Raw genomic sequence first — 24,411 nt, 5'->3', positions numbered from 1 at the left:
TGACTTACCTTACTTGTAGTGACCCTTTTTTTAAGTACCTTATTTAGTTTTGTCTCTTAATATTTTTTTAATTTATTCAATCTAAAATTTTAAAATAAACAAAAATATGCGAAAATAACTAAAGAGGAATTGAAATCGCTTATTTTTATTTTATTTTTTTATAATTATATCATGTTGTGGCCTATTGTGGTAAATAATTAAGATTGAAGTGAGATCCATGTTTCCATTGTTTTCTGTGCCTTCAAAATTTTATTTTCGTTTAAATAATTTCGGGGCAAAATTAAAAAGGAGCAGCTATTTTTGTAGATAACGACAAACAGCCTTCCTCGTGTAGCCGCCGGGAAATACAAATTCCTAGTTCAAAAAATTAAACGCGTACTTTTCTTGCTTTATCGTTTTCAAATTTTGACCGTCCATTGTTTCCTTAGGTCAAGCAACATCCATTATCGCCCGTACACGTGTCCCATCCTACTGACCCCCCGATGCTTTCTGTACTCTAATTAGCGCCAAATTCCACTCGCGTCGCTCTCACAGAATATAACCTAAAGCTCCTCCAGATCCAACGGCTGGCCACCACTCCTCACTCTCCCACCCAATCGTGAGCGTCCAACCGAAATTTTAATGAAACCGTCCGATCGCCTGTCGCTCTCATCCAACCCTCCATTATTTAGGAAATTCAATTTCAAAAAACAACGAGGGGGAGTGAAAGAGAAAAAGACCAAAAGCTCGAAAGCTGCTCTATCTTCCCAACTCTTCCGATTCTCTTTAGTCTCTGAAAATCTCTGATCCGATTCGAGATTTTCAGCAGCTTTTTTTGTTTCAAAATTTTATGGCTGCTTTTTCGGTACGGGAAATCGTCGCGGAATCGCCGCCGTCGGTCCGCGACGGTCTCCGGTGATGATTGAGCTCCGAAACGACACCGTTTATCCGTTACCGATGGTGTGCGCGGTGGAATTATTTCTCGAAGGATTTTGATAATTTGTGTTTGGGAAATTAAATGCGAATTTGGGAGGCTGATTGTGCATGTTGGCGTTTGGATTCATTGGAGATTAATGGAGCAGAGCGAAACGGTCTCCGAGGTGGCGCCGAAGAAATTGGCGAGGCAATTGGATTTCACGACGGTGTACCGAGCGTCGGCGAGCGCGGCGTTGACGGACGTACAGCTACAGCTACAGACACCGTCACAGGCGCAGCAGCAGCCACAAATCTCACCGGCAAGACCGCAGTTGCATTTGCATTTACAGTCGCCGCAGCCTGCGGCAGTTCAGTCGTCGAAGCAGTTAACGCCGCCGCCGCCGATTCCGCAGTTTCAGGCTCGGCGGAGTCCGGCGCCGCCCGCAAACGTTCGGATTCCGCACCCGGTGCATAAGCTTTCGCAAGTGAGGTAAATTTCTATGAATTTTGATCATATCTGGAGTTACGGAGTTGAATTTCAAGTTTATATGGTGGATTTTGGTATTGAATATTGGCTTTGATGAGATAGGCTTTGATGTAGAGCTAAAATTTATGATATTTATCGTAGGAAAGCAGTGCAAAATTGGTAATTGTATGCTTGGATGGTAAAATGTGGTTGCTTTGGGAGTGTGCATTTTACATTTATGGGAAATTTTGTTAAATTTTTCAGATATGGTATTGATATTGGTAATGTCATTGATAAATTGTCGAAAAAACAATAATTTCCAACTATTGTAATCATAGAGAGGTGGAAGCTCTGCTTTTGAGAATCTATTTGACGTTCTGCTTTGGTTGTGAGATTTGTTGTATTATACTTCTCTTGACCTTTGTGTGCATGTGTGTCTCTTCAGAAAACAAGACTCTCCTGTATCACGCCAACGTGGGGATGAAAAAGATTGTACTCCAAAAAAGCAGAAGCAGTGCAATTGTAAAAACTCTCGGTGCCTGAAGTTGTAAGGACATTTCCTCCTCTTCGTAATTTTTGGCATTAGAATGAAAATGCTCCATTTGTGATTTGTATTTGTTTTTGGAATTTTGTCAATTTGAAACTTGGATACCTAAAACCCCTTTGTGAGTGATGTTTTCACTTCACATCTGCTGAGTGAGATATTCGCACTTTTGTTCCTGAGCACTTCAGCTCACCTTTTGCATATCTTGTCAATTCTCCATTACATTAAAACCTTGAAATTCATTTTAACCCTTTCATGTAGAGTCTGTTAACATGTTTTTACAAGCGAAAATGCCCAAGTACTTTATAGTGGAAACACAGCTCATGGTTCATTAACATGTAAACAAAGTAACAAACAGATTTTCTCAATGATGCTTAAATTTGCTTACTTGAAGCTGCAAGCTTGAATGTAATTCTCTGTGGATTTCATTCCATATGCATATTGGAACAAGATAATTTGTGGAATTAATGGAAATCCACTTTAAGTTAAGTTACTATTGATTGTCAGCTTTCTTTTCTAGTACTTTAATTATATAGTTTTAAATTAGCCCTATGTATGTCAGTATGTGGCTCATCGTCTCTTCTGCTTCCCCCACATTCTTTTTACCATCTAAAGTCAGGACTTGATAATCTTGTAGGTACTGTGAGTGCTTTGCAGCTGGAATTTATTGTGATGGTTGCAACTGCTCAAATTGTCACAATAATCTGAACAATGAAGCTGCTAGGCAAGACGCAAGGGGAGCAATTTTAGAGCGTAATCCAAATGCTTTCCAACCAAAGATTGCTAGCAGCCCACAAGAATCTCGTGATGGTAGGGTATGTAATCTGACTCATATATTGGTTCATCTACGCCCTTGGATTGACTTTTACCAAGTTCGTAGTGGAGACCAAACAAGGAGGTGCAAGCATAGTGACACTTAATTTCTAGTCTAATTATTGATGTTCTCATTAGATTGCATTTGGTAATTCAGGTCAGTGTACAATAACAGTTTCTTATAACAAATTCAGGAAGATGCTAGGGAAATTCAAGCGGCTGGAAAGCACAACAAAGGATGCCATTGTAAGAAATCAGGCTGCCTCAAGAAGTATTGTGAGTGCTTCCAAGCCAATATTCTATGCTCTGAAAATTGTAAATGCATGGACTGCAAGAACTTTGAAGGAAGTGAAGAGAGAAGAGCTCTCTATCATGACGGCCACAATACCGCGGCCTACATGCAACAGGCTAATGCGGTCATTAGTGGGGCCATTGGAACCTCTGGTTATGGGACCCCTTTGGTGTCCAGAAAAAGAAAAGGGTACGAACTTTATTTTACAACTGGAAATCAGTCCACTCATCCGATTGCACAACCTCAACAGGTACATTTTTCTTCAATTACTTGAATACATCTTTGTTAGGTTTTGGGCGTTATGAATATTTTGATAAGTTGTTCTTGTCAGGCTTCAAAAAGTCCAGTTTTGCCATTATTAATACTTGAATGACCATAAGTTCACATTAGCTCATGAAGGCTAAGATAATGCTCATTATTCTACACAAAATGCTGCTGAATAGGGCAATCCCTTCCAGATTAAATTCGGATCGAGTTCCTTACTTTTTCTTCCTTCCTTTCATTCCATCTATTTCTTAAGCAACGGGCTTCATATTAACCTTATTTCAGGAAAATCATCTAAGACCTCACATGGCCTCTTCTTCTCAGTTGTCTGTTCCTATTTTTCATGCTGCTAATGCAGCTGTATCAAGACCTTCAAAAACCACTACATACAGGTGTGCTAATTTTCTTAACATTGCTAATTTAAAAGTTTACTTTATTTTCATTCAAAATATTGTAATACTAATCATCATGTTTCATGACTGAAGATCTCCATTGGCAGACATCATCCAACCAAAGAATGTAAAGGATCTGTGCTCACGTTTGGTTGTAGTTGCAGGAGTAGCTGCTAAGGCACTTGCAGGTTTTGGTTCTATACATAAGTCAATTAGATTCCTTTCTTCTCTTGCCGATACCTGTGCATCTAATATCACTTTTAAGTTTTTAGCTTTCTTTTCTTTTTCCCTTGTTTAAAAGATTTTAAGGACACCGTAAGCTAGAACCCTACTGGCCTCAAAAGTAGGTGGATTTACAATGGGTTCTCCCAAAGTAACAAATTTTTAGCTAATCAGTTGACTGAAAAGGCTATTATTCCAAGGCATGGAACTCTGTTGGTTTTGGGAAGTCACAATTCTATTAAGTTTGGTTTCAGTAAACTTGATTTCCAACTAAAACTCCCTTCATAGGTTTTAAAAGAAAACGAACAAGAGGCTGTTTCTAAAGGGCCCAAGAAAAAGGAGCTCATCTCCTCATGGTTATTGACCAAAATCAAGTACTTGTTTTTTCTCTTGTATTTTCGTTCTCCTCCCCGACTTCTGCTTATTTCAGACTAATCAATAGATTTCTAGTTTCATTTTGATTTCCCTGGGGAGGAAAACTTGCTGTTTAGCTGGTAGCCAAAGAAGCATCTAAAAGATCATTTTCTCCCCCATTTTGAGTTGCTAGATGGATATTAGATATTCTTCATTTACCTTATGGCTTTTCAAATATGTGATTTGGTTTAGGATTTGCTAATTTAATATGTGCAGGAAATATGCAAGGAGAAACAATCAATACTAGTACCACTTCATCCACTCAAGAGGGGGAAGAACATAAAATGGAACATAATAAGCAGCATGACGACCAATTAGGAGTGAACCAAGCAGATAGAGAAGCAAGTACCTTTTCTGGATCAAATGGAGGTGATGTGCAAAATAGTAGGCCAATGTCCCCCATAACTCTTGCCCTGATGTGTGATGAACAAGATAAGATGTTTATGGAAGCTGGATTGCCAAGGGGTGCGGGAACTGATGATCCAAGTATGCCTCAGAAGCCAGCTCAGGAAATAGGTTTCACAGAGATTTACGCGGAACAGGAAAGGCTTGTCCTGACCAGGTTCAGGGATTTCCTTAACCATCTTATTACGCGGGGGAGCATAAAAGGTGAACTTCTTCAAGTTACAATTCTAACCTTATAATTGTCGAAACACAGAATGCCCATGTGCTTTGTGAATATTGTTGGGAACTTAATACCATGAGAACACCCTAAAAGAAAGATCAGTTTGGCTTTATTCGTATAATTTTCTACCTGTTCCGAGCATTGTGGTAAATTGGATGATCATGTCTTCTGTTACTGTAACTAGCAGACTGCAGTTCTAGAGTGAATATGCATTTTGTCATTGATATAAATGGGTTTTCGTTATGTTGAGTTCCCTACATCATCATGTTCTATTTTGTGACCGTTAATTGATCGTGTTCTTCATTCATGCATCCAGCTAATCTAACAAAAGTGAGTCCTTTGTCGTTGATTTTTGCAGAAACAATGTGTTCTCCCCAAGCCAAAACGGAGAGGTTAAGCCAGAAAGAATCCGTACAGGTTGGAAAAGCAAAACCATGCACTGAACCCGGGTACCAGAAAGAGGTCTACAGCAACGGCATTGTGAAATCTCCACTTTCATCAGCAAACGGTAAAATTCTTCAGTCAGTAACAACAGTCACTTCTGGTGACAATGATCTCACTCTAAAGGTTGGATTGCCCACTGAGAAATAATAACGAGCGCTAAAAGCAATACTGGTTGTAACTTAGGATTCGAAGTAGTTCAAATGGTACCACCGTGCCTCTTTCGAGACACTTTGGCTTGATTTCGTGCCACATCAGTCGATCTTTAGGTCTCGCAGTTAGAAAAAAGGAACTTTGAGAAACTAATGAGAGCTAGACCCTTTTTCTCTTGGTGCATAAATTAATTCTCGAAAGAGCTGCTTTCAGTTTCGTTATGCATTTATGCTGTGTACGATAAAAGTGCTTTTCTTTTGTTTCCCGGTTTTGGAAATTTCATTACAGAACTGTTCAAATTTTACAATGATTGTTGTTTATAACCGTTGGATCTCGTTGAATGGCTGGGATTGAAAACCTGGGACTTGGTAGAGGAGCTAGAAAATGCCTATCCCAGGAAAGCACTTTTCCAAAAAGCCCTCCTATTCGACAGTACGATTAGTCGATTACTGTATTGGCGGAGCTTCCTTGCATCTTCCTTAAACTGTATTTTCGTTCTGATTGGTTTGTTTGCTGAACGTTGCTTCCTACTGCTTTCATTTTTTGTTTTATTTTTCGTTCAAACAAAATTTGGCTCCATTAGGGTTCATCACCGCAAGGAGTCAAGCACATGAACTCAATCGGATCAGAAAATTTCTGTTTGGATGCTGGGAAATTTGAGAAAAGGATGTAAATACCAAATTAGTTTATTTAACTCACCGATTTGTAAAGAACTTGTAGCTCAAGCGATGTAGAGCATTTACTATTGTTATTATGTTTTTGATACTTCACTCCCCCATTATCGTTTGGCCGTATTAAACAAAACCATTGGACGACCATTCTTGCATACGTTATCTTCAGGGGAGAGATTATGGAGCGTCAATGATTGTATATAATATTGTATTTATTTCTCTCATCACGTTACACATATATACCTAAGGGGATCCTCGTCGGATCCTTCAATCACATCTGTTCATCGTAAATCATGCGGTCATAAATCATTGTAAAATTTTTTTATTTAAAATTAAATATAAACATAAAAACTGATCATACTATGTACAATGAACGAATATAATTGAAGAATTCCTAGAATCCTCATCCATCCTCTCCCCATATGGATAACGAATGATAGGACAAATTTCCGACCAGTAAAACAAAAGCACAACTCTGGTACGCAAGTGTAAAGAAAGAAAGACTGATTCCAGACGACTCTGAAATTAAAATAAACAGATCAATTAACCCAAATGACTTTCATCGTCATCTCAAAATTTTCTCAGCTGCCAATCACATCGATAAAGAAAATTTGGATACGATGAAACCATCGCACGCCCAAAAGGTTTTCATCGTTTGTGCAAAATTATATTATTTACTAATAATAATATTTGTTTCCGGAGGAAAAGGAAGCTGCATCATGAGGGCCCACTCACTCATCGCTGCTCGTCAACAACCTCCGCAATCCAGGTCACCAAGCACTACGCTCTCACAATTGGGACCTTCTCCGTCCCACACGTGTCTCCCCGTACCTCCCTCCCCGCCAAAACTGTCCTATAAATGCCGGACCAAGTCACACGCCAGAAGCAGCAGATCAAAACTCAGTGACTGTGAAGTGAGCGAAATGGACGCTCAGAAGCTTCGCTCGGAGTTCCTCCAAGTTCTGCGCAGCAGACGATCGGGCGAAGGTGAGTGAATTTGTAGACGTTTATTTGCTTAATTTTCTGTTTGGCTGGTGAGAAAATTTGAGGGAATCGGTGGAAAATGTCGAATTGAATACTTGCCTGTTTGGTAACGTTTTGGATTACTTTCAGTTCCAATGTTGGTTGAGCCGGCGAAACCGGTGGCGAATCCGTTGTTTCAGGAGGCTAATCCAGCAAGCTTCAGTGAGGTTCGAATCTGATTCCAATTTGGAAATGCTTTTCTCACGCAAGTCTAATTTTTTAATAAAAGCATCCAGAAATCACTTACTGCTTCGCGAAGAAAAAGCACATTCAAAGGATATGTCAAATATAATCCGTTAAAATTTTATTAGATAACTGACGTGGTAAATTGAATACAAGTGTTAAGTCTTTTTATTTTTCAATGAACGTGTTAAATATTTATTTTATTATTTTATTAGCCCTAAAGTTACAGTAACTATTAAAAAATAATCAAAATTAGTTTTAGTTTGTATTCTATTGGTTGTTAATGAGACTCATACATTAAAAAATTAAATTAAATATATTTGACTCTTTGTTTGCTGTCAAAAAAGTCAGCTAGAAAGTAAGAAGTCAAATGACTCACATACCAAGTCATATATAGCATATCCATTGAAGAACACTTGAATGTCTTTTAATCCTATTTGGCATATTTGACGTCTCTTTTGGAGATGGTCTTTAACTCTTTTTGGTTTTTTTTTCAAATGTTGTTAGAAACACTTCTGGTGATCTGAAAGCACTTTTAGTTATTCAAAGCACTTCCAAACAGGCCCATATGTGTTGAAAGTTGGAACTTGAAAGTTGTGATTTTGACAATTCCAAATTGTTGAATTTATGGTGTTTTGTGTTTTGCTTGCTAGGCAATGAACGCTTGTCCGAAAGCCAGCATCCCCGATTTCAAGGATAAGCTGCAAGAAGAAAACCTTTACTTAATTACTGAGGTGGTTGGTTTAAGTCTAAATAATCAAATTTCTCAAATTATTATCGTTTAAGTAAATTTGGGGTTGGAGTTTTATGGTGGGGAATAATGTTCTTATTATCCTAAGTGATAGGCAGGAGAGCAAGGGCGGTTGCCCGTGTTAATTTTGAGCATGAAGGAAAATTGTACCCAGAAAAGGCCTGCTGTTGTCTTTCTGCATAGTACAAACAAGAACAAAGAATGGTTAAGACCATTGCTTGAGGTACCTAATATTTTTGTGCGATCTTTCAATTACAATTTGCACTCAGTTAGAACGAGAATTCTCATGTTTGTATTGTTTTTCAGGCCTATGCTTCGAGGGGATACGTAGCAATTGCCATTGATTCCCGCTACCATGGCGAACGTGCCAGAAATATCTCCACGTACCAAGATGTATGTATATTTTTCCACGTTTACTTCGTTGTAATTATGTGATTTTGGCCTGTGGTTTGGTAAAAGAACAATCTAGATGCTGTTTTCAAGTTTTTTGGTTTATGAATCTCCTCATAGATTAAAGTGTCGGGTAAGTACCTATTGTGTGCTGTGCTGTGGTACTGTGAGTTCTAGACTAGTACTTCACCTGGTTTTCTCAAGAAGACGTGAACCGATCTTAGATTGAGCAAGGCGTCCTACTCATGTTTAAGCTAGTAAGCATTCCTATGCCATACAAACTGATCCGTGGATTTATTCGCATGCAGGCTCTCGTATCAGCATGGGAAAGAGGTGATACAATGCCATTCTTATTTGATACGGTAACTCCACTTGTTTTTGTGTGAATAAGATGGTTACTCAACTGGTACATTGAAGTAGGAAAATTGATAAGTTGAAATGTAGTTCGTCATTGGAAATTGTTATCTGATGATTGTGAGTGAATGAAATGAATTTCATTATCGCAGGTCTGGGACTTGATAAAATTGGCAGATTATTTAACACACAGGGAGGATATAGACCCTACTAGGGTAGGAATCACCGGTGAATCACTTGGAGGTTTGTGATGGAAAATTTTATGAGACGGAAACTTGAGAATACATTACCTCTTTCTGTGCAACTCCAAAGTCATCTTGTTATTTTCCGATGCAGGGATGCATGCATGGTTTGCTGCTGCTGCTGACACCCGTTATGCAGTCGTGGTTCCTATAATTGGCGTTCAGGTGCTGCATCTAATATCATTAGTTATAAGTTCACCTCTTGTGATTCTAAATTTCTAACTCAGTGCAACTATATCTGCAGGGATTTCGATGGGCCATAGACAATGATAAGTGGCAGGCACGAGTTGACAGTATAAAACCTGTTTTTGAGGGTAAGAGAAGTAGAAGATTGAAGGGTAAAGTACAAAAAATTATCTTAACTATTGGTGTCACGATACTTTCATACCTCATATTTTAAAATTGACAATGTCATACCTCATCTTACGAATTTGTACCAATGTCAGACCTCTTTCAATTTTTCTGTTAAATGCTAATGTGGCAAAAAAGGGGACCCATTTTTTTATTAAAAAATAATTAAATATTAAAAAATTATAATTAAAAAAACAAAAAAAACAATAAACATTAAACCAAAAAAAACCCATCAACCCGTGTCCCCCCTCCCCAAAAACCCAGATCCCCATCTTTGAGTTCTCCCCTACCCAACCCTCTCTCTCCCTGTAACCTGCATCCCTAAAATCCAAAAACCCAGAAACCATTCCCACCCGAGTCATCATTGCCGGTGAGCTCTCAATCCTTTAAGCTGACGATCACCGATTAACCCCAGACCCTTCCCCGCCACTCCCGTTGGCGTCAGAGCTCTCCTTCTGGCACCACAAGTGCTTCTGGTTCCCCCACTTCAAATACCATGACAAGTTGAAATTGTGTAGAAGCTTCGCCCGCTCAGAACCCATCGCCATGGACTTCACCTCCTCTCTCTCCTCCTCATCCGACCCGCCTATATACACCATTTATCGGAAACTTAGACCAAAGAAAGCCATTCTCAGATCACAGCTCTCTCTCTGTTTCTCGCACCTCCTCTGATTTTCTCGAAAAATCTCGGAATTTTTTGGGAAACGGAGAGTTTTTCTATTGGGATTGTTGTTGTTATTGTTTTGGTTTTCTCTCGCAAATCACCGGAGCGGCAGATCCGGGGGCGAGGAGGAGAAGGGAATGTTGTTGTGGAGGTTGTGGCTAGAGTTAGGGTTTGGGGGCGATTGGGGGTTGTGGCTGTCATCGATGGAGTCAATGATAGAGGTAGGGTTGTCGTCAGTGGGATCGGAGAGGAAGGTTGGGGGGGGGAGGACGGGTGGGAAGGATTTCTGAGTTTTGGGATTTTAGGGATGCAAGTTGCAGGGAGAGAGAAGAGATAGAGGGTTGGGTGGGAGAGAACTCAGATAAGGGGATGTGGGTTTTTTTTTTTTAATTTTTAGTATTTAATTAATTTTTTTTAAATTTTTATTAATTTTTTAATAAAAAATGGGTCCCGTCTCTGGCCACGTCAACATTTAACAGAAAAACTGACGGAGGTCTGACATTGGCACAAATTTGTAAGATGAGGTGTGACATTGTCAATTTTAAAAGATGAGATATGAAAGTATCGTGACACCAATAATTGAGGTAGTTTTTTGTACTTTACCCAAGATTGAATTATATATTAGAAAGTATACTTTTAGTTTCACTCCAACGATTAGTTTCGTTTTTCGCTCTTAGTTCCTTTCCAATAGTAGATTCTTTTGCCTCCATTTTTGTTAGTAATCAGTCTACATACGACTATAGAGTAGTGGATTCAAGTTTCTTCATAAATTCTCTTGTTCGATTCATTTGAACCAAAACCTAGCCCTTCTTTTAGTGTTCCTTGTCTTCGTAGACAGGGTTGTGTTTACTTCTCTGATTCTTTCGTTTTCTCGGTTGTACTGCAGAAGCACAAATTGATCTTGGGAAGAATGTGATTGACAAAGAAGTGGTGGAGAAGGTTCGTTACACACTTGACTCTCCGATACGAATTGATCTCGGGGAGTCTGGTCTATGCATTCGGTATTTCAAACTAGGAAGGGGTAATTGATTGTTATTATGAAGTTGGACGACAGCTTACAATTTACTTATCTGACCAGGTCTGGGATAGGATTGCTCCCGGTCTGGCCTCCCAGTTTGATTCTCCTTACTCGATTCCAGCTATCGCACCTCGCCCTCTGTTGATTTTAAACGGTAAAATTCTGTTTCACAGTGGAGCTACGAATCACAGACATAGTGATGACCTTCATGTTAGTTTTTGTCATGTTTCATTTATTTGTGAAAATATTAGGCGCCGAGGATCCTCGATGTCCACTTGCTGGTCTGGAAGTTCCCACATCCAAAGCATGCAAGGCTTATGCAGATGCGCACGCCATAGACAACTTCAAGGTACGGAGTAGCGCTGTCATACCCTGCAAACAATTTTCACCATCTTCAACCGCATTTAGAGCCTCTGATTTAGCACTTTCTTCTGTTCAAATCTTCCTTCATGCTCATGGCCGACGTTCATATTTGTTCATCCATGTTCATCCAAACGCAAACAATATCGAACCTTGGCATTTTATTTTCCCTTTGTAGATTAATCGACAAAGCTATTCAATGACCTTCATTTCATCGTAATGCAGTTCATAGCGCAGCCAGGAATCGGGCACCAAATGACCCCGCTCATGGTAATCGAGGCCAGTGACTGGTTCGACCAGTTTCTGAAGCAGTGAGGCCGTGGTTGCAGTCCTTCCGTTCGTTGTTTCTACCCAATCTACTTTCCCAATGTTCATATGTAATTAGATCCAATCGGCTTCTGGGCTTAAGCAATGTACCCTGTGATAATGTATCGCTAAGACCAAAATAATGCATCGTGTTTTCAGCAAAATCATTTGGTAGTACGGACTTTTATTAAAACACCGTTCTTAAAACGAGTATGATTTTCAGTTACGTCTGTCACAAATTCACATTCAAATCATGATGTATAAATATCCCCCAAGCTAATATGTGTCAAGGTTTACATTATGTGCAACTTCGTGCATAAAATCAGACAACAGAATCACATACCAGCTGCTCCTAAAATTGAAGACAAAAAACTGGAGCACACCCGCTTCGTCAGCCTTTCTTGGGCATGGCTGCAAGCCTAGTGTACATTCGTGCCATGGAATAGTACCCTCGGAGGTCGCCAGAACGCAGAAGATTGCCTACCACACAAGCAAGACCAATTAACTAAAACAGAAGACGGAAGATAAAATTGACAGTACATTTCATATTAACTCAAATCTAGCACAGTTTAATGCAACATTGTGGAAGGAATAGTTAAAGATCTCTGTAGTTTAATTCTAAAAAGATATTTTTTGCCACGGCATTTTTTCACGGAATACATGGAATTGGGGATTCCAGGTGAATTTCATCTTCTAAAATGCAAATGCATCAATAAGGGAAAACCTATTGTCTTTGGACGGGGGATGCGCCCAAATTCTTTTAAGTTCTCTCCTTCATAACAAATGCGGATATGGAAAACTGGACGAACTTTCTTCCCTGTAGTGGAGGTAGTCCCAAATAAACTATGGTTCACTAGTCTCAGACGATTATTTATTTATGTCCTCCCTAGTTTCAGAATCCTAGTTCTTGCACATCCATGGGAACAAAGCTTAGGTGTCATAAGAAATGCCCATTATTGAAACAAAAACTTAAGGGGGTATCCAGTTGCTGGCTTAAGAATTGATAAAGACGACTCACAAAGCACATGGGATGGAAGTATAAATATTGAGCTTCTATAACTTAAAAATCCAATGTCAATGCTCATATACATAATATGCGTGCCAACTAACCGGAATCACAGTTCAATGGGCTGTCAGGTTCTGGATGGGCCATTAAAGCGATTATAGCCCTACAAACAGATTGAAGTGTCCAAGCAGGGCTCCATGCATTCTTCAAAATATCAAGGCAAATCTCTCCCGTCTGCATAGAAAACAACTTCAGAAAAATGAAATAATACTTGATGTGTTTAGAAAAGTACATTAAACATATGGTTTCCAATCCAATTTTCATTTAGGCCCAGTAGACCGAGCAATTAACCAAATGAAATCCTCAGAAAGCTTTGATGCACTATTCAGTTTCAAGAAGAGATGCTATAAATGAAGTTTGAAAACTCTTCTACATTTCCGCCTAGGAAAAAAAATTATAAAAGAGCTTCCAGTAGTCTTAACTCAATAAAACGATAGTTAAAGAAACTTTTGACTCCTAACAATTGGTGTCAATGAGCATCCCATATTAGTCCATCACTATTCCATCCTGGAAAGATTCAGTCAGCTCCCACCCACTTAAGTTTGCTAATCACAATTTCACCCAGATTCCTCAGAATTCCACTACTTCATTGAAAGTTTTGATAGAACAAATCCAGGCAGTAATTCATATTCAAACAGAGTAGATGCAATCATACAAAGAGTTCATACCTTGAAATGTACATTTGGATGGAATATTTTTGTCAAGAACCTGACTTGTGGAGGTTGCAAAGGATACTGCTCAGGAACCGCAAAAGCAAGCTGGAATATGCCGCCTTCAAATGGGGTCTCTGATGGACCCTACAGGCAAAATTTGGACAGATGAGGGCAAACAATATAACAATATACCCTCAGAAGTTTTCATTGTAATGAATGAGTGTACCTTGATGAGAGCAGTCCATTTAAATATGTTTGTGTCATCACAAACTAATTGAATATCTGGATCAGCAACTTTCTCTCGCTGCACCTCTTTGTATTCCTTGAAAAGCCGTGCCCTTGATGCCTGCAAAACTTACGTCTTCAAAATCGTTTCACCGCATGGTTTAAAAAAGTTATGCATTACACCAATCGAAGACCAGAAGCAGAGCAAATGCTGTACAAATGCAACACCCAGCTAGCTATTAAAGTTCACCATTCACATTGGATTCACTTCCATCTTAAAGATACGATTGTATTTCACAATTTTATCTTTTCAGCGTGGTATGCGTAATGCTTCCACACTATGCAATACAACACACTAGTCATTCAAGTTCATCATTATCGCTCCATTCGGCCTCACAGTCTCCTTCCTCTCCACAAAACAAACCATGCTTTTTCCTCATACTCAAATCCATTCTCCCTCCATCTGTCACCTTTCTAGCTTTTTTACCGCATCTTTCGACAATCCTCCCTCTATCCCAATCCACTTTCAGCCATAAAAGTTTGACACATTTCAAACAATTAACAAGTTGTTAACCAACAGCACTCATATTCCAATATCCTCTGAAGCTAAACAGAATTCGGATAAACAACCTATCGAAAATAAACCCGAAAAACAATCTAATGAATTCTAGCTATAACCTGACTGGCCAAAACAAGAACTTGAGCTAACCTGCATGCTGATTGTCGCCTTGGAAACTCAAAACGCAGCACTTCACCACAAAGCCCCACTACCTGGACAGAATCACAACATTTTCACAAAATTAACAAAAAATAATAATAAATAAATAAAAACTGAAAATTTCAGTTGATTGGAAGTTTTGATTTCGCCACACGCATCCAAAAGCAAAACCTCCAGAAAACCGAATCGATACAATTCGATTGAAAGGGGCTAGATATGCAATTTAATGTAACTCAGGGGTGTAAAACTTAAAATTCCATTTGTGCAGAAAATATTCGAGCAATCGATTGGAATTCCAGAAGCTTACCTTGCAGAGAAACTTGCTTTCTGCGGGAGAGATGAATATTGACGATCGATTTCTTTTCAGGGGCGTTAGGAATGGGATTTGTTAGACGGTGCGTAAAGTGACATGGAATGGGGAGCCCACCACCCAATAAACAGCCGCCACGTTTCAAATTATATTTTGTTCACCAAACAATAGTTTCCTTTTTGAAGAGAGATTTCATTTTCAACACCAAAAAAAGAACGTGGCACACCATATGTCACACTATAAGTAAACAAATGTTAAAAAATATAGAAAATATATTCTAAAAATACAACAAATCAACTTATTATATACTTGTATCATAACATATGATGTATTGCTTTGTGTTGTGTGTATACAAAAAAATTCTCAACGCTGAGACACCTTTCCTTTTTCTTTTTTGTCAAACAACTAAATTATCTTTTTTAAATAAATATCAATATTTGAGAATATTTTTCCGATTTTTCCCTTGAGCTCGTAGCTAGAAGACCGATTTTCCAATTGTTAGAAATATCACATTTGAAGAAAAGAAGAATAACAAATCACATATAATGGTCAGAATATGATTTTTCTGAATGAAATACAGATAAACAAGAGGTGAAATTGATCATATTTATAATTGTTCAAGAGGTAAATTGGGCAAGGACTAGGAAAACCAGCCAATGGTCAAGGAGAAATCAACAAAATACACTAGTACTTACGTTCACAATCTAACCATCTACTTTGCAAACGAGTTTGTAATTCAATGTGGTTAAAATCGTTTACATCTGCACTCAAGGTGGTTATGTACTTGACACGACCGACTCTAAATAGAACTTGTATAAAATTTCCCGATAGTGGTTAATAAATTTTTATAAAACAAATATGGAATTCTACCTGAAAGACTAATTAAATACGAAGAACTCTAGAGTTGTACAAAGTCAAGCAGGCAAGAGGCATCATTTCTTGCATTCAACATTAGGCTTTGTACACTGGTCGTCTGGTAACTTGTTGGATTTATGTCACGTCTAAAATCCGACAGGTCTTGAGTTCAATTGGCAACGAATAAGTTCAAAACATAAATCGAGAAAATACGGAAAAAAAGAGAGGTTAGAGTTGGAGACTAAAACTAAAAATACAAATCTCATAAAATTCAATCTCTAAATCACATGGAGGAGGTCTCCCAATTTTATCGGCCTTTTTTTTCTACAAAGAATATACATGTTCCCAATCACAAACCCAGATTACGGAGCCAAATGCCCATAAAATAATAATAATAATAATAATAATAATATATTGAGAAAAAAGACCAAAAAATGAAAAAGAAAACGAAATGAAACAAAAACAAAGGGGGAAAAGGGTGAAACCAATAATAACTTCAGACGCTACCAGCTGCACCAGACGTCGGTTTTGTTGGCTTGAGTTTTGCAAAGTCAACGAGGTCTCCGAATAGTTTATCCTCTGGCCTCGATGGCCTGCTTGGAGGAACATAAGATGGTGCGGAAACCTGGTAGGGGTTTTTCAGACCATTATCATTAACAGAAAGACCGTACATTTGCTGCTGAAGGGCATATTGCTGTTGTTGCTGTTGCTGAAGGGCGTACGCTTGTTGATGTTGATATTGCTGTTGCTGTTGTTGCTGAAGGGCGTATGCTTGATGCGGATGCTGTTGCTGTTGTTGATCGTAGCTGTAGGGGACAAGTTGATTACCACCATACATTTGTTGAGGATACATAGATGTCATCTGGCCTGCTTGAATAGCTTGTGGAGTCATACCCGTATATGGCCCTTGGGCCGGTTGAGAGGGCAAACCCAAATGATTGCTCGGACCAACTTGGTTATTGATTGTTGACAAATGGGTGCTTGTAACTGGCTGGATGTACATACCTACAACCTGGTCGCCTTGAGGACCCTGGGGATGGAAACCACCCGGTGCACTGACCACCACCTTGGTGGTAACTTGCAGCGGGGGCGGAGAGAATCGAGAACCTGCTACTGGACTGCCATCATCTATTGACTGAGCTTCCCAGGGAGGTGGTGGCAATGATCCACTGGTTGGTGAACCTGTCCAACCATGTGAAACATTAGAGCTTACCGTATTCTATAAAGTATAAACCACATAACATTCTTCCTGGTTCATGCAATCACCAATAGCAGGCACATCACTTGCACTAGCTGGGATTATAGAATTATACTTTGATTCATCTTCCTATATGCAAAAGAATGTAAAAGAAAACAAACAATATGGAGACTGAAACACCAAAAATGTAATGAAAAGCACACCATAGCCTGGCGAAAGCGGCTGCTGCGACTGCACCATCTGACCATTCCATGCAGGAGCAGCACCTTGTGCAAACGGAGACTGCTCATACTGAGGGACCCCCATGATTGGGGCATTTCCATTCGGGAGAAATCCTCCTTGTGGAGATTGAAAATTCTGCTGCTGTGGGAATTGTGGGGTTGAAGGATTGGGTTGGCTGGCTGCATTAGCAGGATGGGTATTCACAGGGTTTGGGACACTCTCGGTGCCAAACATGTCCATAAGAGCAAGGGCATTCTGCTGAGAAACAGGAGTAGTTGGCTGTTGTCCTCCCATGGGAACAAGAGCCAGTGAAGCATCTGCCTTTGGTAAGCCAAAGTCATCCCCACTAAGAAGATCCATCCTGGGATCAGCCTTTGCAGTAGAAGTCGAAGCATTAGTAGCTGGAGGGGCAGTAAGCAATAACTGATTAAGAGGATTAGCACCGGAACCAGAACTTGAGACGGATCTGCAAAAAAGTTCTGGCATTACTATTTTCAATGGATACACTGTACACAAACACCAATGGATTAGTCACAATTTGTTGCGGTGACTGTGAGTGCATTAAGATCCTAATTACCTCCCATCAGGCTGTTTGTTGTCATTTCCGGTGTCCACTAGAGGACCACCAACATCTACAAGCGCTCCATTTGCTGCAGGCTTGGGTTTATCTGGCTGAACTGGATTTCCCGAAGCAATGGCTTCATGCTTGGCTAGAAGACGTTGCAAGTCATCATTCAGCGCTAGTCCTTGACATAGAAGTGATTCATCCCTAACAAAAACCTTTGATGAGTAAAGAAATAGACAAAAACTGACATGGCAGTTACATCTAAAGAACAGGAAACATATCAATAAGCATGTATCATTTATCATTCGAGCAAATCTTATATGGCTGATATTAAAGTTCCCGGATAAACATATACATCATATCCAAACTTCACTTTAAAAGAAAATTTCCAAGATATACATCTACATCATGCCTATAGGGCTTGTTTCTCTGTTGTTCGTTTAGACTGTTTACAGACCCATGCATCTAATACTCGGACCTAATTTCATGTTATTTATGGGCTTTTTTTTTTTTTTAATTATTATTATTAAGGGGAGGGGGTGAATTCAAAACTATTACAATAATTTAGGGGAGGGCGGAGTTTCAAACACAAGACGCATGGGGTGGAACCCAACACCCTATCCACTACGATATTGGACCACATGCACATTTTACATATGAGCTTGATTGATGATATCACAAATTCACAATATAACATACCAGACTGTTTTGCAAGACAATACCCTATATTTCCTACAAATAAAAGGAATATTAATCTGGAATTTTGTGGCATATTAGTTCAAAGATAGCAACCTCTATCTTGGCATAAAATTCAAGTCGCTTTTTGTTTAACAGTCTTTCTAAAACGTCTAAAAATACCTAACTTCTTTTTCTCTTACTTAACCAATATGAATGGATAATACACGTGCATACACGGTGCAACAAAAAGGGACAATACCGAATTGGCAACCGCCTTTTTTCGTGAAAAAAGAAGAAAGGTAGCGGTTAATGAAGTTATGGCCTTACGAAGTCGAGTTTACAAGGTGTACCACTCTCTGCTTATATGTACGGCACTGGTCGACCAAATCAATAATCACCTCCTGCCTAAGCCCCTGCAAATTGAAAGAAAACTACTTCAGCAACAAGCAAATGGAGATTGAAATTATGATATTCAAGCATCTTCCTCAATGTCACATTTCCTTATAGATGAAACATCCAGTGCGATAAAGATCCAAGTAGATTCAGCTAAGGGGATTTAAATTTTTTTTCTTTATTAACATGTTGTATTACCCAACGAAGGTTAAAGTAATATTACTTCAGCTGTCATCATTAATCGATATCCCACTGTATATTATTTTCTTGATATCATAAATCGATAGATTTACCTCTTTGTTATCTATGGCACTTAGCATTTCTGCCAGGACATCCATGATACCCCGTGCATTCTGAAGTTCCGTCAAACTAACAAAAAAAATCAGTTAAAATATGAAATAATATTCTGCAAAATTTCAACTGTCTTCAAATTATAAAGAATTAACAGTTTCCTGCTTTCATTTAGACTACTTTTGTCCTTGGAATTTCTCACTGCTAAATTTCTTAGAATAAATCATTCAGAGCATTAAAGTGGGATACTCCCAGTATACAAGTTGAAACTTGATACATCTTACCCATCAACGACGCAAGCAGAAGCAACATCTTGTTTTTTCCATCCAAAACCAAATTCCTCACTTGCATTAATGTCTCATCAAGGATGAAATATCAGATGCATTGAACCACAGAACAGCAAGACCAAAACAATACAGCAAATCCCCTTTCACCATAAATACCTAGTATATTCATACTTCCACCATACCATTGTATATTCATGCTACCATCATAGCATTTACTCTCAATTGCATCTGTCTAAAGATGTCAACAGAGCCTGCCATAGGTAGCAAACTTCCTATGTGATTGGATCACTAACACATGCAAAAAAAGAATTCTCATTGAAGTTTTGACATCATTCAATCAGAAGAAAGAAATTAAAGAGTAAAAAACATGCAGTACTGTACAATAAGAGTTCTGAACTTTAATCAGTCCAGTACGAAATAAGTATCATCTTAAAGCCAGAGAAACTGCTCTACTAAATATATTTAAAGCTTATGTTCATCGGGAGCAAAGAGGAGTTCCATGTGCACCTTAAGGTTGGGAACTCAGCCTCTGCAGAAGGCTCAGCTACATCTTTTGGACGATCTGGATTTTGCAAATTCTGAGGATATGCTGTCAATGGCTGTGTCTGGGGTGGTGTGAATACAGGCGCAGATGACTCGGATCTTTGAGGGAATACTGCTCCAGAACGCTGAAGAAACATTTTGACTCAGAGAATGTTGAAGAATCAAGCACTAAAACAGAATATAAGCAATGAATAACAATTTCATACTAGAATGTTGAGGAATCAAGCACTAAAACAGAATATAAGCAACGAAATAACAATTTCATACTGATTATGTTATATGAATGCTTCTCATGTTGTATTTTAACAATGAAGCTGGATTATTAATTGACCATTGCTCTTAATGTACATACCAACAAATCCTGGTATGCAGCATAGTATTGTGGATATCTTGCTCTCGGCCCCCCAAAAGCTTCTTGCCAGGTATCTATCAGGATCAGTATCTTATCTTTGACATGATAGTCCGGCTACAATTTGCATCATAAATACTATGAGAAAACTTAAATAGAAGTGGAACAAGTGATATTGTAGAACAAACTATCAGATGGCTGGACGGGGATATATTACCTTCTTTTTTACTATTCTAACCATATCATGGAGGAGATCTTTCTCTGCTACATGCATATGAACAATATCTCCACAATTCTTTATTATTGTTTCCAACAGCTAGAATGTAGAGAACAGACCAAAAGAAAACCAATTTAGACCACTGTAATAACAATTCGTTAACAATGACAAACAGTGTAAGTATATAAATGGCCTCTACAGCATAAGGGACTTGAACATCAAATTTCAGTGAGATTTCCAGTAGACCATCATCAACTAGTTTTTTTTCACGCATATAAAGTTTAAATCTGCCAACTCTCTAGAATGATGGATCTAAGCCGTTCATTTCTTTCCACTTCTATGAACTGTGTATGAAGTATAAACACATGAAAGTAATCCACACTGACAACATGTCCATCTTATTAAAATAAATTCTCTGTTTTCACATTTTGAGAAAATTTTACCATTATTTTTTCCATATGGGAGTAGCATTGGTATTAAGGATCCACTATGCATACAACAAGAAATGAAGTAAAGATCTAACGTAATACATCGGAACTAATTAATTAATAGACCCAAATAGTGAATAACATAAAGCGCCGATAAAAAAATGACAATACATAAATAAGGTACACCATGCTACAAGCAAAGGCATTGCTCGTAAATATAAAAAAAAAAACTTTTACACACACACACACCCACAAATATGTGCCTCTATTGACAAGTTCTCCTGTAAGCTGAACAAAACACTAACACAACTCAACCAGTAAATGAAAAAGAATGTACTGACAACAACATGGACTGGTAAACAAAATGGCCACTTCACTTAATTAAAATGAAAACAGTTCTGTGGAGCTTACTGTAAGTGCAAGAAGTTGAACTTTTGAATTCTTACTTCCAAGGCGCTTCTTTATACCTTTAACAACATCCTTCGCTTGCCTAATATATGAAAACCAAACAGAGAGTTTAAGTCTAGGTAATCTTCAACAAAAAGATTCAATCTTGAGAAGTAGGCATACATCTAGCTAGCTCGTAACAAGAATTAAAATCAGAAATACCAATGCTTGCTATGCACACGAGAGGGAGAACAGGCATTATCGTGTCTATCACGTCTCACATGTTTTGTACATCCTAAATAATGAAAAAGCATTATCATTCAATTCCATCTTTAGCAGCTTTGGCCTTCCGAACAATCGGAGCAACCTCTATGGTTTGTTTACATAAACCACATCACATCACATACTTATTACTAAGAACTTAAGCATACTAAAATATACGACGAGCGTTACTAACCCTCCTCCAATTGTAAACATTGGGCTCAATTATACACAGTGACCAATAATCAGTAAAATAACCATTAAAATGCATCAAACTGATTAACATTTCAGCTGACCAAATGCAGAAAGAACCAGCTTTTTCCATCATGCAAAACCAAGCTCACAATCGAACCCACTAAATTGCACAGCTCGAAACCAGATCCAATTATTTACAAAACCAAATCGTAATGAACCTTAAAATTCAGACTTTGTTCTTTTCTTTTACATCATTTCATCTTTTTGCATTTCTATCCTCAAATTTTCTCAGCAACCAAACACAAAGTTAACAGTTCGATCAAATTCAACCACCATCATCACTCCCTCATTGATTCAAATCATACATATACACATTAGACTCGATCAAAAACATAATGACACTATAAAATGCAACAGTGATCAAACTAAACAAGAAAGAGAGTTATAATCGAGTGCGACGCGTACACAGGGTCGTGGTTGCATATGTCACAGATTTCGATGTTCATGGCCCAATCAGGACCGATGAGCATGTCGCTCGTGGCGCGTTCCACCAGATAATTCACCATCCCTCCTGCTCTTCCTCCGACAGAAAGTCGCCGCGGCGATCCGAATACCACACCCACCCGCCTCCGATTGCCGGCAAGATCGCAGAAGACTCCAAAAATAAGACGCAGTCTTTCTCCCGGCGACTCTCTCTCTCCCTCTTTCTCTCTCTAGAAGCGTTCCTCTGTGAGAGATCGCTGGCTGCTGCTGCTTTTCTGTTGAGGAACCGAACTTTTTTCCTTTTTCTGAGTCGTTTTTGGGGGTGGGACTAGATTTGACGGGCGAATCAGGTGAGGACACGTATTGGAAATTCGGAGACTCGCGTGCCGCGGTTCTGTTCTCTGTGTCACCGACTTATATTTGGTCCTTTTTTTTTTGTTTTTTGTTTTTTGTTGTTGTTGGAATTTGACAAACAACTTCAAAAAGAAATGTTAAATATGCTTATGTAAGATGGCAGCGAGTTTATGAAAACTTCTATTTTCAAATACTCTCTTTTAACATGTCCGACTTCAAATATCCCATAATTAAAGTGCGTGTGAAAATTTTAAAAATTAAAGGAGAAAGGAAGAGAGTGAGAGAGAATTGGGTAGAGAGGGAGAGATGTTTATGTATTTATTTCTTTATTTTCTTTAAACTAGAGATGTTAAAATCACTTTAAACAAAAAAACAACAAAATTTTATTATATCAAATTACATTACTATCCTTAACATTTTTGTTGTAGTGGAAGACAGTAGTTTAAATTCCTTTAACTATCCTGGGTCCACTGCATGTCGACAGTAGTTTATGAGCCCAATGGCTCTCTGATTTAATCCAACCGCTCTGACCACTGGACCGTTGGTTGATCCAATGGTCCATATTCATATGTATTCAATATTTAGTTTTATATTTATAAATTCATTGAATCCAACGGTTGAGATCTAAGACGATCAAATCTAATGGTACAAAAAGATCTAATGGCCCAAAATTAAATCCATTGGCTAAAATAATTTTTAAAAAAAGTTCTCTATGCGTTTCATGGAATCGGTTTAGTAATTTTTTAATATTTATTGAAATCTAAATATTTTAAGGTTAAAATATTTATAAAATAAATTAGAATAACCTACATAATGTTTTTGTTTTTTTTTTTTTTTTTTAAGTTACTTTAAAGACAAATATTAACTTTTTTTTAATAGTACAAGACAAATATTAGCTTAAATTCATTCTTTAATAATGTCGGGCTAGAAATTTAACCCAAAAGGGTTGAAGCAGAAAAACTGTTTATGGGTTAATACCTAAATTTTCTAAGTTAAAAATTGTAAATTTTAACCTAAACGTTGGAGATGATCTTATAATTTTGTCAAACTGAGGCATCACAAGTTCCTTATACTCTGTAACAAAAGCCACATTCACGTTAGGCCGTTCTGCTATGAATCCATCACCATCCAGCCAAATGGTTGCGAAAGCACCATTTTCTTCGGCTACATCTTTGAAAACACATTTGGAAGATAATCCACACTATTCATGGTTGCAAATTGAGGGGGTTGTATTGGGATCGAAGAAGTTACTACTTTAATTCCTCTCAAACTAAAGGGAGACTAGTTAGGCCATCTCCAACCGATGGCTAGCCAGATGACTCGTTTTAGCCATCTGGCCCTCAAATATCCTCCAAGATATTAATATTTTAATGAACAGTACATGGCCATATTTGCTTCCATCTCCAACCGAGGGCCAAAGGGCCAGATGGCTCGTTTTAGTCCTGTCACAAAAAACCGTATCCAACCGAGGGTCATAGGGCCAAACATAATTTATTATTTAAATTTAAAAACTACAACAACTTAAATTTAAAAACAACAACTTAAATTTAAAAACTACAACTAAAATTTAAAAACGACAAATTAAATTTAAAAACTACAAATTAAATTTGAAAACAACATTAACTTAAATTTAAAAACTACAACAACTTAAACTTAATATCCATAATCAACATCATCTTTATCATCCCCCATCGTAGGAGTATAGTCAGAGGTAAACAATTGTCGTCGACTCATAATTTCTTTTTTTTTCTATCAAAATAGGCCTTACTCATTGGAGTGTAATTCGAAGTGTTCCTTTCCATATTCTTATCATCCATCTCTTCTTGTATTTGTTTGGCCCGTTCTTCATGCCTACACTTCCTTTCTTTTGCCTCAAGGGCATTTTGATCCACCAATAATC

At 38.2% G+C, this 24,411-nt stretch overlaps 4 protein-coding genes across 5 annotated transcripts; 2 read left to right on the top strand and 2 right to left on the bottom strand.

Annotated features, from left to right (window-relative positions):
• The first annotated feature begins 650 nt into the window (after positions 1 to 650).
• On the top strand, positions 651 to 5,745 carry LOC137717813 (protein tesmin/TSO1-like CXC 5). Of its 2 annotated transcripts, none has more exons than XM_068457298.2 (8): positions 651 to 1,384; positions 1,806 to 1,907; positions 2,542 to 2,719; positions 2,912 to 3,259; positions 3,559 to 3,665; positions 3,759 to 3,853; positions 4,518 to 4,910; positions 5,285 to 5,745. In XM_068457298.2, the coding sequence occupies exons 1-8, from the start codon at positions 1,053 to 1,055 to the stop codon at positions 5,515 to 5,517; spliced, it is 1,788 nt and encodes a 595-aa protein (XP_068313399.2). In that variant the 5' UTR covers positions 651 to 1,052; the 3' UTR covers positions 5,518 to 5,745. The 2 variants fall into 2 exon arrangements, with proteins under 2 accessions (XP_068313399.2, XP_088554983.1); XM_088698857.1 differs by having other exon boundaries at positions 695 to 1,384; positions 3,598 to 3,665.
• A 903-nt stretch (positions 5,746 to 6,648) lies between these two features.
• LOC137717538 (alpha/beta-Hydrolases superfamily protein) lies at positions 6,649 to 11,997 on the top strand. Its single transcript, XM_068456934.2, has 13 exons — positions 6,649 to 7,178; positions 7,305 to 7,381; positions 8,051 to 8,131; positions 8,243 to 8,371; positions 8,455 to 8,541; positions 8,847 to 8,900; positions 9,045 to 9,135; positions 9,229 to 9,299; positions 9,379 to 9,448; positions 11,036 to 11,088; positions 11,228 to 11,321; positions 11,419 to 11,516; positions 11,753 to 11,997. The coding sequence occupies exons 1-13, from the start codon at positions 6,812 to 6,814 to the stop codon at positions 11,840 to 11,842; spliced, it is 1,362 nt and encodes a 453-aa protein (XP_068313035.2). The 5' UTR covers positions 6,649 to 6,811; the 3' UTR covers positions 11,843 to 11,997.
• LOC137717539 (ubiquitin-conjugating enzyme E2 PEX4) lies at positions 11,986 to 14,913 on the bottom strand. The gene is made up of 6 exons (XM_068456935.2): positions 14,803 to 14,913; positions 14,487 to 14,548; positions 13,779 to 13,898; positions 13,568 to 13,696; positions 12,944 to 13,073; positions 11,986 to 12,313 (listed from the first exon to the last, which is right to left on the bottom strand). The coding sequence occupies exons 2-6, from the start codon at positions 14,490 to 14,492 to the stop codon at positions 12,225 to 12,227; spliced, it is 474 nt and encodes a 157-aa protein (XP_068313036.1). The 5' UTR covers positions 14,493 to 14,548; positions 14,803 to 14,913; the 3' UTR covers positions 11,986 to 12,224.
• Positions 14,914 to 15,902: 989 nt separating this feature from the next.
• LOC137717805 (TOM1-like protein 9) lies at positions 15,903 to 22,434 on the bottom strand. Its single transcript, XM_068457290.2, has 10 exons — positions 22,140 to 22,434; positions 21,243 to 21,321; positions 20,404 to 20,502; positions 20,190 to 20,303; positions 19,802 to 19,962; positions 19,010 to 19,085; positions 18,651 to 18,736; positions 17,658 to 17,849; positions 17,062 to 17,546; positions 15,903 to 16,842 (listed from the first exon to the last, which is right to left on the bottom strand). The coding sequence occupies exons 1-10, from the start codon at positions 22,238 to 22,240 to the stop codon at positions 16,157 to 16,159; spliced, it is 2,079 nt and encodes a 692-aa protein (XP_068313391.2). The 5' UTR covers positions 22,241 to 22,434; the 3' UTR covers positions 15,903 to 16,156.
• Between the last annotated feature and the right edge of the window lie 1,977 nt (positions 22,435 to 24,411).

This window comes from Pyrus communis, chromosome 8, assembly GCF_041283825.1.
Source record: "Pyrus communis isolate YQ-2024b chromosome 8, ASM4128382v1, whole genome shotgun sequence".
Lineage (NCBI taxonomy): Eukaryota > Viridiplantae > Streptophyta > Magnoliopsida > Rosales > Rosaceae > Pyrus > Pyrus communis.
The sequence above is the reverse complement of the archived record's forward strand: the minus strand, read 5'-3'. Positions and strand labels throughout refer to the sequence as shown.